Source organism: Cadophora gregata (genome assembly GCF_030347475.1).
Source record: "Cadophora gregata isolate MNR1 chromosome Unknown scaffold_8, whole genome shotgun sequence".
In the NCBI taxonomy this organism is placed as follows: Eukaryota; Fungi; Ascomycota; class Leotiomycetes; order Helotiales; family Ploettnerulaceae; genus Cadophora; species Cadophora gregata.
The window spans coordinates 137,980-153,101 of NW_026695931.1; the positions used below are offsets into that span (position 1 = coordinate 137,980).

Genomic DNA, 15,122 nt, shown 5'->3' on the forward strand with positions numbered 1-15,122 from the left:
AGGTATGGCCCCCACGTGTTGGTGGGCGGCAGGGAGGGAGGGAGTGAAGGAGTGAAGGAAGGGTCTTGAGGAGTTTGTGTATGTATGTATGTATGTATGTATGTGCATGTGTGTCGTGTGAGGAGGGGAGGTGCAGATTCTGGGAAAGACAGTGGGAAAGATGGTGGGGTGTAGGGGGAGGTGGGCTGGGGATGGGGATGCATGGGGATGGGGATGGAGATTTTCTGGTTAGGGATAGTCAGGTCTGGGGGGCCTGCGTAGGAGGTATGGGGACTGGAATATGGGGAGTATGTGGATTGGATGGAGGGTTCTATGTGAAGGGTACTTGGGTACTTGGGTCCTTGGGCAGGGACAGTACTTGCAGATAGATGAAAGTAGATAAAGTACCTACCTCCAGATCGCGGGGAAGGAAGACCCACTTGCTTGTCACTTCACTTTACTTCACTTCACTTCACTTAGGTACCTCCCGTCCAGTCATCTGCACACCTCAAAACTTAGATGCTGCAAGTACTGTAGAAGTACTTTACATCTCGCCAAGCCAAGTCTAGCTCCGAATATCGACCAGACCAAACCAAACAGACGAGGGGAAAAGAGACAATGAAAAGAAGGACAGAAGGAAAGAAAGAACAGACCTGGAATGGTGTGGAGTGGAGTGGAATGGAAATCCTCACCCCAAGATCCGTTCTCCCGGACTCCGATCGCTTGACGCTTGTCCTGACGCCTCGTTGAGCTCGTTTGACTTGTTTGACTTGCTTCTACGTGATGTGATGTGATGCACGATGATGCGATGCATTGCTCGTCTATTCTTTTGGTTGATGATGATGATGATGATGATGCTGCTAAGGATAGGAGAAGAAAGTGAATGTTTCGTGTGGTACGTGTCGTGTCGTGTCATGACTGTGCTTGGGAAATGCTTGGTGCTTGGTAGTTGCTTGGTTACGGACATTCAGGGCCTGGTTTCCTCATCGAGGGGGTTTTTGAGGCTTGGAATTTGAGGATTGATGCGGGATGGGATGGGATGGGATGAGAGGGCAGGGTTGGAAGGGTTGGAGGAGGCGGCGAGGTGAGGTGCCGCCGGGAAGGTGCATGATCGTGAATGAGGAGTAGCTTACTCACTTATTTACTTACTCAGGTAGGTACCGTACGGATAGTAGGTAGGTAGGTAAGTAGGTCAGAAGAAGATACGCATCTGGTGAGAATGAAAGAGAAGTGTTTGAGTTTCTGGATGTTAGGTATGAGCGAAAGACTCTGTATGGCTGGAGAAGGCAGCTGAAGTCTTCCGCTCCAGTCGGGACTCGAGGTACAGTAGTAGTAGTGGCCTTTAACTCCTGGCTTATGCATTGAATCCATCATTTTCTTTCCCCTCGAAGCCCTGAAGACAGACGTCCAAATGCATGTAAACCCTCCGCTTCGAGGCTTGACATCAAGTCAAGCCACTTCCCTTACTAAGGTACTGTATTAACACCATCACCACCGCTCGCCGTTGAAGCACCGCACCCACCAAAATGATATAAATCTGATAGTCAAGTACTGTAATAATGCACAGCTCCGGCATATCGGTATGCAGCTCCGAGATTCAGCAGGGGGAAGACAGACACTATGGCCCAAAGAGGGGATATGCTCGTTATGGCGGCCAGTGAGAGGGCTGGATGGGGGATAAGCGAGGCGGCGTGCATGAGATGCCATGTGAGGTGCGTCCCAGGGGGGAGCGGGGCGTCCAGGGCGCCTCCTTAGCTCAGCTGTCAGAAAAAATGGATTGGATGGGGCTGGATTGGATGGTGGGATCTGTGCGGTGGGCTGTGGGTGAGGGGCAGAGACTGGACTGGAACTGGACTACTGGAGTGGAGTGGAGTGGATTGGAGTGGATTGGGTGGGAGGAGGGACCAAGTGAGATATGGAGGGGGGATTTAATAATGGGGAAGAGGGAGGAGGAGATGGAAGGGAAGGGAAGGGAAGGGAAGGGGAGGGTGGGAGGATAAATTGTAGGGGAAAGGACAGGAAATAGAATTGAACCCCTATTTTACTTCCCAAAGTAAATTATGTGCCGCATCATGGGGTAATTTTTCCTTTTCGTATCTTGCCTGTAGCAGGTAGGTATTTCTCGGAGCAGAATATTTCTATTTTCAATTCCGACTCTGGGACAGACTTGAAAGACATTTATTTACAGTGGCAGAATAGGCACTTTCCCCCACTACAACAGCAGTACGCTATCTCAGCCTATCCGTCCGCCCTCTAAGTCTCATCCCTAGGTAGGTAGTAACTCGTAGTAACTCAACCAAATCTCCCCTGCATCACATCTTCCGCTTGCCTTAAGCCCAGCTAGCTACCCTTAGTTAGTCCTCCCCATGATTCCCATCCTACCCTATCGCATCCCTCACCGCGCCTACATCACTCCCATCCCATCACTCCCATCATATCTTTCCTCGTCACACCTCATCTTCCACTAAGTCATTCAAAAATCATGCTCTCCAGCCTTGGGCAGTAACCCATTTAGGAAAGGCATGTCAAGTCAAGTCCCTTCTAAAATATGACACCGGTTTCGTGTGTGCGTAGGTGCACGTGAATCAATCCCTGTTCCCGCTCCGTGGGGCTGCTTTGGTTTTTAATATATTTGCTGTGCGGCGAGTGGTTGATGGGGATGGTGGATGTTGACGGGGGGAGGGAGAGGGAGTGGTGAGTTGCGAGCCTGTCAAGTTTGGTAACTAGGTAGGTAGCCAGTGTGAGGGATCTTTCTGGGGAGGGAGGAACCCGCGCTTGCATCGGTAGGATATGAGGGGGAGCGGAGGGAGCTCAAATCTGCAGACTGCAGTGTTGGGTGTATGTGTATTTGGTATGGGTTTGTACCGTCCGTGGGACAGATAGCTGCGGACTGGTTTAGTACCTAGGTATCCAGTAACTTTGGTGGTGATTTACATTGGGAGCAGTTCCTGGCTCGCCTGGGTAAGGTACCTACCTACCGAGGGTAATTCAGACAGCCTGGGACTGCCTGGGTATTAGGCAGGGAATACCACTCCAGGGCAGGGCACAGCTCTTTTGAAGGCTTGGCACATCATTTCACCAGGCCGAATCCAAGTCTTTTCTTCGCGGCAGCATTTCAATCCTGATCCACTTCCCCATACCGGGACTGGTAATTGTTGTTCCAGAACTCCACGGGAGGGAGACAGGGAAGCCAGGGAGACAGGACAGGCCAGGCCAGGCCAGGCCAGCGCGGAACAGGGCAATGAATGAATGAATGAATGCAGGCTCGGGTTCAAGCAGTTCCAGCCCACTTCCCCAGCCAGAGCCAGATCAGGCACTCATCGCTGGAAGCAGTCAACTCGTCTCACTTCATTTTGTCTCTAGTTATAATCAATCCTAGTATTTCATGCATACAATTCATCTCACCTTCTCCCCTCCTGAAGCCAGGACTCTTCTGGAACTATTCGCTTTTCATGGTTCTATGCAAATCCATTCAAGCAAGCAAGCAAGTGGCCTGTTAGTCTGTCGATTTACTGGTACCCTTAGCTTAACCCTGGGCTGCTGTGCCTACCTACCTGCCTACGGTACAGCTACCCTTGTTCCCATCCCCGTTTGCATCCTCCCCCCATCTCTCCTCTCCCCCCTCTAACCCCACTAGGAAAGGAAGAGAAAAAGACAGTCGAGACAGGACAGTCACATATTTACTGGGGTCAGCACTGGCTCTGGCTCTGGCTCTGGCTCCTGGGTCGTGCCTCTGCTGCTCACTGCACTGCTCCGTAGTGCTTCGCTCAGTGCGCTCTGCTCATTTAGCCAGATTGGTCCCATGCGCACCATCACACCGTCTACATTACCCATAAAGCAAGTAGCAGCGCTTTTCCTCTTCAACCTGATCCTACTTGCTTACTTTGATTGCTCTGCTGGTTTGCTTGCCTTGCCCTTACCTGCCAAACTCTGTCTGTCTTCCGGGTCCCATCAATCCGTTGTGCTCACTTTCCAAAGCTGGATTCGACTCGACTCCCCTCGTCATGGGCAATACCTAAAGGAGAAAAAGACAGATCGGATGATCCTGAATAGTCCGGACTACGGAAAAGGCATTTGAAGGTTCATTCGAGACAGGAAAGGCAGGACAGGACAGGATAGGATATACAGCACAGGTCAGGACAGGCTAGGGATCTCTCTGGAGTGGTCAGGCCGAGACGGGTCGATTCGAATCTTTGGGTTTTCCTCTCAGTTCATCTCAGCGTTTCAGCTTCAGTGCATCATTTCAAATCGACAGACAGCGTACTGACAGGACGGCGACGACTTCGACTCACGCTACAATCCGTATTGCTTCACTCCGGATTTCGCATGCTCACTCATCATCACCGCCACCGCCGCCTCCACCAAGAATTGCACTGCCAACCAGAATAATTAGAGGGTTATGCACCACATGCTCTTCGGACAGGCATTTGTATCGTCCGATGTCCTCTGACTGATCTACCTGCCCCCAGCACCAATACCCACCCATACAGTACCCACCACAACCCCGACCTCACTTCATTATACCTACTACACCTCACCACAGTCTCACGCTTCACCTAACCTTCACATCACATCACATCATATCACATCGCATCAATCAAATCAACTCAAATCAAATCTTAACCCAACGCAGCACATCCCCAGTTTCAACACGTCGATCCCCGCCCATCGCAGCTTCATCTCATCCCCTCATCGCCCCTCACCTCACCACATATACGGCACCTCAACCCAACGCACCGCTCTCTGATATGGGAGTCGTGCCTCAACAGCAAACAAAATGGCGTTGAGACATCCATATCCAAATGTGTATAAGTTCTACAACCAGTTCGCAGCTCCAGATCAGGCGTCGCCGGAACAGTCGTCGAGGAGTCAGGGACTGAGGAAGAGTGGGCCGAGGTCGAAAACCGGTTGCTCCACGTGCAAGTATGCTTTTAATTTCTTTGTCGGGTGGTGGGTGTGTTTTTGGTGTTTAGAAATGCACCAACTGTATTTCGCCGTGTTATTTCTGCTTCTTTTATTTCCAGTTCCTGTAAATTCGTATCTTCCACACCCAACATTTATATTTGTAGGCACAACTAACTCACACAGACAACGACGAGTAAAATGCGACGAAACAAAACCAGGCTGCATCCGCTGCCAAAATCTCGGTCGAGAATGCGGAGGTTACGCCCCAGAAGCCCTCGACGAAACCGCCAAATCCATTGCTCCCGTCCCCATCCACCCCCGCCCAATGTCAGTAATGACCTACTCGCCCTCGATGGCCATCCCCGGCACGGCAGACGAACGCCGCTACTTCCAACGCTTCTGTGACAAGACGGCAGCGGAGATATGCGGCTCCTTCGACGCCAGCTTCTGGACTGAGAAAGTTCTCCAGCTATGCCACCAAGACGCACCCATCAGACACGCCACCATAGCCTTAGGAGCCCTGGCCAAATCGTTAGAGGTCACTTCTTTCCCGACGAGGTTATCGCTTTCTGGATTCCCGCAGATTGATCTGCATCATTTGGATGAGCACCATAAGTATGCTCTACGGCAGTATAGTCGCTCGATAGCAGCTCTTCGCATCATCCTTTCTGATGGGCGTCGTCATCTCCGCACTTCACTCACATCCTGCGTCCTCTTCATGACCTTCGAAGCCCTTCAGGGCTGCTACGAAGGCTCGCTCACCCACCTCCGCGGCGGTTCCCGCCTCCTAGCAGATTGGCGAACTGCTCGACGCGGACAATCCTCCCGTCTATCACAGGACTCACTCTCCGAAATCCAAGACGGGTTAATCGACGACCTCGGCCGCATGTTCGCCCGCCTGGACGTCCAAGGTCTGTTCGTGCCCCCTCCGTTCCCAATGCCGGAATCGGATTGGGAGGATGTGGTGGTGGCGGAATCATTCGATTCAGTGCAGGAATCAAGAGAGAGTTTTGATTTCCTGATGCAAGGGATCGGTCAATTCTACCGGAAATCAGTAGCACATTCACAGCAGCATCCTGAACGACTGACTACCCCCTTCTGGCAGCATCAGCATAACCACTACAGCACGCAGCTCGATCAATGGCGGAGTGCGTTCCAGGTTGTGTTTGCGAAGGAGGTCCGCGCGGGGGATACCATGGCCGATAGTTCGGATATGCTGAGTATTTACTTTAACGTCGCGACGGTACTACTGGCTAGCAGTCTAGAACACACCGAGTTGCTGTACGACGAGTACACCGAACTCTTCCAGGAGATCGTCACAAAGGCCCACAAACTCATCCAATCCTCCGACGACCCGTCCAACTCCTCGCGCTTCACCCTCGACATGGGGACCATCCTGCCTTTACTCGTAACCGCGACCAAATGCCGCGACCGGCGGATCCGCCGGCAGGCCATCGCCCTGCTGTGGAGTAAAGCGCGGCGGGAAGGGCTGTGCTACGATACGATTACGGTGGCGAGGCTGTGTGCTTGGTTGAGTAGTATTGAGGGGGATGGGGTCCAGGAGGATGCGGAGCCGATCCCCGAGAATAAGAGGTATATGGTTAGTTATTTGCATTTGAGTAGTGAGGAGAGGTGGCTGGCGGTGCAGTTGACGAGTGCGGTTACGAATGGGAGTGGGAATCATACGTATAGGGAGACGACGTTTAGTTGGTAGTTGAGGGTGGATGAATGAATGGATGGGTAGGTGGAAATGTGGAATCTGGATTTTGGGAATGGAAATGTGAGGTGAGAAGGGAAGGGAATTTGAGCGTGGAGTTTGGTTTGGTGCGTCAAAGGCTTGGAATGGACCGGAACCGCTGGGTTTTTGGCAGGGGAAGACAGGAAAAGAAGGAAAGGCATGACATGACGGGCATGGCAGGACTATGTCGCATGCCAATGGAATCCAGTCCCCTGGGTTCGAGATCACCACACCAGATCTGCTCCGGCCGGTAGGCATGGAAAAGAGTGTAAAGCACATCATCAGTATGGATATGGATATGGATATGGATACGAATGAGTACAGATATGGCATGGTACTGGTACAGATATGGCATGGTACTAGTACAGATATGGCATCGTACAGGCACGGATACGGCTGTGGGATAATGTAATGGAGATGAAAATGTGGGAAGCACGATAGTACCTACCTATCTCTACTCGGTGTTCTTCTCCATTTCTCATTCTTCTCATTTGCATTCATTCCTTTCCATGCCATGTCGTACGTAGCTGTATCTGTACCTCGTGCTGTACCTATATCTGTACATATACCCGTGACAAGCGCCTGCCTGCCTGCCTGTCTTTCCATCCGGTCCTGTCCTGTCGACGAGACCTCCAGCCTACTGTACTGATTCAGCCATCCATCCATCCATCCATCCATCCATCCACGACTTATTTCCCACGCTCAACCACCCCAGCCCAGCACAGCTTGATTCCGGTCCGGTCCGGTTCATTTCCAACCCAACCCAACCCAACACAGAAACCTCACCCACCTCAATTTCAACATGGCGCTTGCGGATCAATTCCCCGCGCTCTCGACCTTGACGTCGACCTCGGGTTTCTGAACAGTAATGTAATGTCGGGCAAGGATGCATGCATGCACAGTGTATTCCATCCCATTCAATCCTATCGATATCCCGATCGAGCGAGCGAACAAGTGACTTCACTTCTTCTTCTTCTCTTTCGTCGAACATACATACATACATTACATTACATCCAGCGTCCAGAGTCGGGAACTCCTTACTTACCGTTCAGGTTGGGCCAATAGTTATCTCGACAGCCCAACCCAACCCCAACCCCAACCCCAACCAGGCGGCGGCCATTATTGAAGTCACTCAACATTGATGACGCTACGCGCTTGGGAGGAAGAGAGATAGAGGCTAGAGCGGAAAATCCGATCCCCTCGGGTGAGTGAGTGAGTGAGTGAGTGAGTGGATTGAAGAAGAAGAAAAGAAAAAGAGGAAGAAGAGGAAGAGGAGGAATTGGATATGGATATGACGTGATGGTGGGAGAGGAGAGGGAGTTCTCCTCCTGGAGATGGATGGATGGATGGGAGGGAATAGGGATGGATGGGAAAGAGTTTAAGAGAGTGAGAGTGAGAGTGGAGTTTGTGGTGCAGTCGATGGTGGGTGGGTGGTCATCAAGGGGAAGTGAAAACTGAGCTGGAAAAACTGGATAGGAGAGGAGGGGAAGGGAGAAGGCTGGGAGGATATGTTGCCTTCTTTACCTTTGGGATATTGGCATTCTCATTCTCGTCTCGTTACATGGTAGGGATCTGGATCTGGATCTGGATCTGGAAGATTAGGGTTGGGATTGGAGCGACGAGGAAGGGAAGAAGAGAGGTCAGGTCGTCTTTGTATGACTAGTCACGTCACGTTTGAACCAGCTTGGGGCCGGCCGGTTGGCGTTTTTTCTCGTTTTGTTTCATTTTCTTATTTCTTTTTTTTTTTTTCTTTTTTTTTTTTTGGTGTGCATTTATCCATCGACCACCCCCTTCTTCTTTTTCTGCTTTTATGCACGATTTTGGGTTCTTTGCTTAGTGAGTATGGCGAGGCGAGGCAAGGCGAGGCATGGCGTATGGGTATTACGGCACGACACAGTTTTGGGGATTTGGGAATTGGCGATTTTGAGAATTGAGCCTTTGAGGGGTTGAATGGATGGGAATGGGAATGGGAATGGGAATGTGGATTGGCAGGCAAGGCGTTTGGGGAGGTGTAAAAAAAATATATATATTTATTTATATTTATATATGACATTGATCATTGAATCGTTGATTGAGGACAGGATTAACTTGGCATTGTTGTTTGAGGCAACCAAAAGAAAAATAAAATATGGATGGTATTCAACTTGCTTTTGTTTCTTTTCTAGGTGATGCTGTTGATTCTGTTGATACCGTTGAAGAAAACCGTTCGTGGTGAGTAAAACAGCAGGTGGGTAAGCTTGCTGAGTTTACTTCGTGGCTTGATGACTTCGTGACTTCGAGACCGCACTGATGTAATTAATCCCACCTACCTAAGTAGATTTTCTCGTCCCCTTCATTTCGAATCATCCATACGTACACCATCTCTTAGTCTCTCAGTCTCCTTTCACACTCTCACAGAGTCACACTGCTTGGTATAGTCTCCTCTCCCTTTTCGTCTTTGGTTGCGGCACGGCACAGCACAGCACAGCACCGCACCGCACCGCACCGCACAAAATGACGATGATCTTGTCGGTTGGCTGGTAGGCGTGCAGGCGTGTTTCCCTTTTCATCATCGGCCCATTCGTTCCGGTGTTACACACACTCAGACGCAGAAGCGGAGTGGAGGACCAACAAGCCAACCAGAGTTGAAGTTTCGGGAAGGGAAGCCGAATATCCCAAGAGGACTACGAGGAGATTTGTTGTTTTTGATGGGATGGGATTACATATGTGAAGATGTGAGATGAGGTGATGGATATTTTTGTGATGTGGGCTATGGGGTCATTGATGATGGAATTTGTGAGGTTGTTAAGAGTGTGTTCTTCCCTTTTCCTTATTCGGCGAGGGAGGAGGAGGGAGGCAGGCAGGCAGGGCTGAGATGATGAACGGCATGGATGCATGGGATAGGTTGGATGTGATGTGGTGGTATTAGTTGGAGCGATCTCCGGCTGGAAAAACAAAGTGCCTGCTTTATTCTATTTCTGCACTATGTTGTACCCATATCTGCGAGTATTTAATCTATCCCGTTGGACTGGATGAGGGGTGCAGCGGTTCTGTTTCTCTGTTCTTCTGTCTGCATGGAGGGTTTCATTTGGATGGATGAATGCTCGAATGAGTTGGTCTTAGCTTATTGTTGGTACGTACCAATTGGGAATTAGGCTAACATGCCCAGTTTAGGTAGATACTTGAAGCCTGGCCAGGCCATTTATTGAAGTACCTACCTGTGTTCCTCCCATCTGTACTTCTTTGGTGTGAAACTCGAATTTTAAGCTGGTATATTTGCTTGCTTGGACTGTCCACTTGTCGTAGCGAGTATGGTGAAACTCCGAATGACTTTTGGAGGCTTTTGAGGCTTGATGTTGATGAGGAAATATTCCACGAATTGGAGGTCTTACATTTACAGCTTGCCTCCTCTGGCTAGTTGGATTGCTTGGTGATGGGGGATTTCCATAGCTTGGAAAGTTTGAGATTATAGGTAGCTATGGTGATTCGGTAATGGATTCTCTTTCTGAATTGGCTATTCTTATGATTTTGGGGTGGAGTGCTTCATCTTGATAGATTCTCATCCTTAGGTGGATTGAGAGATTTTAGTACCAGATTTGATGGGGTTAGAAACCTATTCAGAAAAATTCGATTTTGAGCGCGCTTTGAAGACCAAGTGAAGTTTATGAAGATATGGCCCTTCAGCAATTATGATTTGAGTTTTGAAAAGACATATTCTCCCATTCGTAGAAATATTTGCGGTTCGAGATCCCCGAAGATAGATTTCGAGATCCAGACTTCGCTGGTGGGGGAAATGCCCCGCATTGATGCCTCAAGCCCCAGGCACCAACAGCTAGACTTCGCTTAATTTCTCAATCCCACAAACTTTTCCTGGCGCCGTCGCGAACTTCCAAATCCCTTCTTCACGACAACGCCAATCGCCCACCAACCCCGTCAATTCCTACTCCTACATCAACAAATCTCACTACAATATGGCGGACGCACCCCGAGGCGGAGCAGCAGCTCGTGGCGGCGCTGGCGGATTCGGATCTCGCGGCGGAGCAGGCGGTGATCGTGGAGACCGTGGCCGTGGACGTGGACGTCGTGGACCTCGTCGTGGCGCAAACAAGAACGAGGAGAAGGAGTGGCAGCCAGTTACCAAGCTTGGTCGTTTGGTAAAGGATGGAAAGATCAAGAGCATGGAGGAGATCTACCTGCACAGTTTGCCAATCAAGGAGTACCAGATTGTGGATTTCTTCTTGCCAAAGTTGAAGGATGAGGTCATGAAGGTGAGGATATATTTTTTTGTGGAAATTGGGCTGGGAGGAAGCGGTTGGAGGCGCTTTGAACCGGGTGGAGAAGAGCGCAGGAGGCAGATTGAGATGTTGATTCGATCTTGCGACACATCTGGAGATATACTGACTCTTCTGCGACAATAGATCAAGCCCGTCCAGAAGCAAACTCGTGCCGGTCAACGTACCCGATTCAAGGCTATTGTTGTCATTGGTGACTCTGAGGGACACGTTGGTCTCGGTATCAAGACCTCCAAGGAAGTCGCTACTGCCATCCGTGCCGCCATTATCATCGCCAAGTTGAGCGTTCTGCCAATTCGTCGTGGATACTGGGGTACCAACCTTGGTCTTCCTCACTCCCTGCCCACCAAGGAGAGTGGAAAGTGTGGTTCCGTTTCCGTCAGAGTAAGTTTTGCACCATTTCTGTTTCTATAAATCCTCGGCCCCTCGATTGTCCGCGCACAGCTAACAATCCCAGCTTATCCCAGCTCCCCGTGGTACCGGTCTCGTCGCCTCCCCAGCCGTTAAGCGTCTCCTCCAACTCGCCGGTGTCGACGATATCTACACTTCCTCCTCTGGATCCACCAAGACCCTCGAGAACACCCTCAAGGCCACCTTCGTCGCTGTCGGCAACACATACGGATACCTCACACCCAACCTGTGGAAGGAGACGAAGCTCATCCGCAGTCCTTTGGAGGAGTTTGGTGATGTTCTGCGCGCCGGAAAGAGATACTAGATGGATGGTGTTGGCTCTTTCTGCGCTTTTCTGCGGGGGTGGGTAATGCTTTCGTTTAGGGCTTTCTTCTTGCATTAGTGAAGCGGGAATGGAGGTGTTGAGGATATAGCAGATAGCTATGTCGCTGAATGAACAACTCTTCCACCTTGATTGCGACTGGAGTAGTGATTTGGGCGGATTGGGAAGGAGCAGGCTGGATTTCGCAAAGTTGCGAGCAGCTAGCTTGGGAAGGTAAGTACGAACCAAGACATGAGAGGGCACTTTCTTCGACTCACCTTGAACTCTTCTCTGTTCAAATTTGATCATCTTGGGCTTCGTTTTGTACAAACAATCGCTCTCCATCACATTCGCTTTTGCAATAATTAGACCCTCTGTTCTTTGGTACGTTGGATTTTACAACCCATCCCTTGTTTTGGTGAACACAGTATACAATGCCGTCTTCACGGCGCTTGATCACACCCTTCTCAGCAATCTCTATCCTCATTCTCCTGTCTGTCCTGGCAGTCATTTCGCTCGGAGAAGGATTCAAGAAATTTGGTACTGCTCAAGATGGTGTGAAGTTTAGGAGAAGAGACACCATCACATTCAACATGCCGTGGAAGTAAGTGCTTCTCTGGATGTTCATGTTCACGAGTGAACCCAAGGCACTTACACTCTCCAGTCCACCTCTTCCAAATACCAAGCAAGAAGTCAAAGCCATTTCGCCTGCCGCGGGATCAATCCTTGACGCTGTGGGCAAGGTCGCTGCAGCACTTCTGGATGGTGGATCCGACATTGCGAATCTTGCAGAAGGCGTTATCAGTAGTCTCTCTTCCACTGTCCTCGCTGGAGCACCAAGTCAAGTCCCAAGTCAGATACAAGATGTGAATAGTCAGGTGGATCAAGCTACTGGTGTCGTGGGTGGGATTGTTACTGCCGCCACAGGTATCGTTGGAAGTTTGTTGGCTGGAACTGGTGCTTCGGGATTGCCTGCTGCAGACAGTGGAGAAAGGAATGCATCCACGAGTGCAACGACGGGTTTGGCCAAGACGACTTCGGGATTGAATGCTACATCTTCGACTTCGAGCATGGCGTTCAACATAACCTCTGCTCCGGTATTGAAGGAATTTCCATCAACATCTGCGACATCAACTTGTCCTTCGATACCCACTTGTACAGCTTGTCCTGCCGCGAAGACGGAAACTTGCACGGTGACTGAGACGTGGCATAGCACTCATTATGAGTCAACTGCAACACTGTTCAGCTTCGTTGCAGCTTTCACATATACATGTACCGAAACGGTCAGGTATGTACTCCTCATAAGATGTTCGACCTTCTGCTGATTTGCAAAGTGTTTGTCCAAAGTCAAGCCTCTACCCTCTCGCACCATCGAATATCATACCCATTCCTCCAGTGCTTTCGAGTCTCATTGCCTGTCCAAATGGTGCTTTGGCAAAACGAGCAGAAGATTGTCCACCAGTATCAAGCCTGCCCAATCAAAATTCACCCAATTCGAATATCTCCTTTAGCTCAGTTCCATACCCAGATAATACAGGTTCCTCACACCCTTGTCCAAATGCAGGATACTCTTGCTCGGAATGTCCAGGTGGAGTGTTCTGCCCTCCTACACAAACATCTGCCCAAGATTGTGTGTGTGGTTATGGCTGGGCGTGTGGTCATTGTTCGCAAGGGTGGTTTTGCATCCCGAGTCCTACCACTGGTCCTGCAAATGGACCTCTGAGTTCTTTTGGGCCCTTGAGTTCGGCTGGACCTGTCAGATCTGCTGTTGCCCTTTTGGGAAATGGCTCTGCGTTAGTTTATTATTAAGTCTTGTGAACCTGGCTTACAGATTGCAGATCTCGAATCGCATCCCCGTCGGTTCCCTCTACATTGGCAAGTTTCACAGCGAATCTTCCAAGTCTCTCGTCGTTACCTTCAGCAGTTTCCATCGGTGGGTCAGGAACGGGCCTATTCCAACTATCTCCAACGTTGAGTGGATCATCAAACCAGGCTGCAAGTACTGGAGATCTTGACGGGAACATCATCAATAATGTCAATTCCGCCCTTGGCAATATCAATGGTCTTTCAGGGGTGATCTTGAGCTCTGTGATGGGACAGCTGTCATCGGTGCTTGGTGCAAATTTTCCGTTCGGAATCGCAAATCCTACAAATCTTTCGCCACTCACTGGGCCAGCAGCGAATTTGATCTCATCTGTTACAGGGGCAGCAGCTATCCGTAATCCTGCTGGTGGTCTCATCCCTTCTGCGACAGGACTCGTGGGGAGTGTCGAGGGAAATGTCCTCTCCAATATCCCATCTGTAGGCGGAAATCCTGCTGCTGGGCTTATTCCTACTGCGACGGGGCTTGTGGAAAGTGTAGCAGGCAATGTTCTTTCCAACATTCCGTCCATTGGAGGAAATCCTGTTGCTGGACTCGTACCCACTGCAGTAGCTATCGTCAGCGGTGTTGCCAGTGATCTTGTGGCAGCCGGGGTTCCTGGACCTAACAATCCTGCTGGTGGCCTCGTTCCAACCGCTTCAGCTATCATTGCAGGTGTGAATAGCGATTTGCTTGCTGCTGGAATACCTGTTGCCACACCAGCTCCAATCTTCCAACCAACTGTCACACTTCCAGTCGTCAACAATGTCTTGCCTATTCTAGGAAAAGCAATCCAGGAAGTGACCAGAACAGTCATACCGCAGCCACTCAGATCCACAGGCCCTGAGGAATCTTCGGCTACAGACATTGTCTCCACGCTCATGGCCTCCATCGATGACTCTAATGTCATAAGCCACCTCACAACGATGGTTCAAGGTACACCAACTATCTTGCCGGTCGTTATCACAGTCTTGAATGGCAAGCCGACTGTCGTGCCACTGGTGAAAATGGTTGTTGATGGGAGGGAGAAGGATTTGCCTGTGGTGGGTGTTGATCTCCATAGTGGCGTGGGGAAGGTTGAGGCTGTCAAGGAGGTTCTTGATGGTAATGGGGATGGGAGCGGTAGGAAACGGAGAAGGGGGAAGGGCGTGGCTTGAGTAGGAGAATTCGTCAAAGAATTGCATCTGAGGGGATGAAGAAGGGGAATTGCGGGAGAGAGGCAACTGAACTGGGGTGAATTATACGGATTATGTCGGTAGCTCGACAATTTTGGGAAGCAAGCAAGTCTTCATGCAATAATGCAACTTTGAGTAGAGTTACTGGTGGTGGAGAAAGTGTCGATTCAGAATTTTGGAAGTGTGTGTTATAGGTAGTTTTGGTAGATTGAATCCAATGATAAGTATATTGATTCATTGACGTCCTGATTTATGGGTAATTTAAATTATGGAAGCGAATACGAGGGAGAAGTTTGGTCAATGAATGTTATATTCATGAGAGTGTTTGCACCCACGACATGATGAAAAGAATGCTAGGGTAGCTAGGGGTGTAGGACTAAAGAGATATATATAAGATTGGTTCAAGGGAGTGAGTAGGAGGGATATTCTCATCTGCTCTGGGTTGAGGAGGAGCATGTTGCGGCTGTTTGGTGGCTGTGCT

At 50.0% G+C, this 15,122-nt stretch overlaps 3 protein-coding genes across 3 annotated transcripts; all 3 read left to right on the forward strand.

Annotated features, from left to right (window-relative positions):
- The first annotated feature begins 3,600 nt into the window (after positions 1 to 3,600).
- On the forward strand, positions 3,601 to 7,300 carry ONS95_013624 (uncharacterized protein). The gene has a single exon (XM_058507264.1). The coding sequence runs from the start codon at positions 4,757 to 4,759 to the stop codon at positions 6,596 to 6,598; it is 1,842 nt and encodes a 613-aa protein (XP_058356433.1). The 5' UTR covers positions 3,601 to 4,756; the 3' UTR covers positions 6,599 to 7,300.
- Positions 7,301 to 10,572: 3,272 nt separating this feature from the next.
- On the forward strand, positions 10,573 to 11,608 carry RPS2 (40S ribosomal protein; the record flags this gene model as incomplete). Its single annotated transcript, XM_058507265.1, has 3 exons — positions 10,573 to 10,869; positions 11,020 to 11,277; positions 11,351 to 11,608. 3 exons carry the CDS (start codon positions 10,573 to 10,575, stop codon positions 11,606 to 11,608), a joined length of 813 nt encoding a protein of 270 aa, XP_058356434.1.
- A 617-nt stretch (positions 11,609 to 12,225) lies between these two features.
- On the forward strand, positions 12,226 to 14,623 carry ONS95_013626 (uncharacterized protein; the record flags this gene model as incomplete). Its single annotated transcript, XM_058507266.1, has 3 exons — positions 12,226 to 12,893; positions 12,940 to 13,398; positions 13,444 to 14,623. The coding sequence occupies 3 exons, from the start codon at positions 12,226 to 12,228 to the stop codon at positions 14,621 to 14,623; spliced, it is 2,307 nt and encodes a 768-aa protein (XP_058356435.1).
- Positions 14,624 to 15,122: the final 499 nt, after the last annotated feature.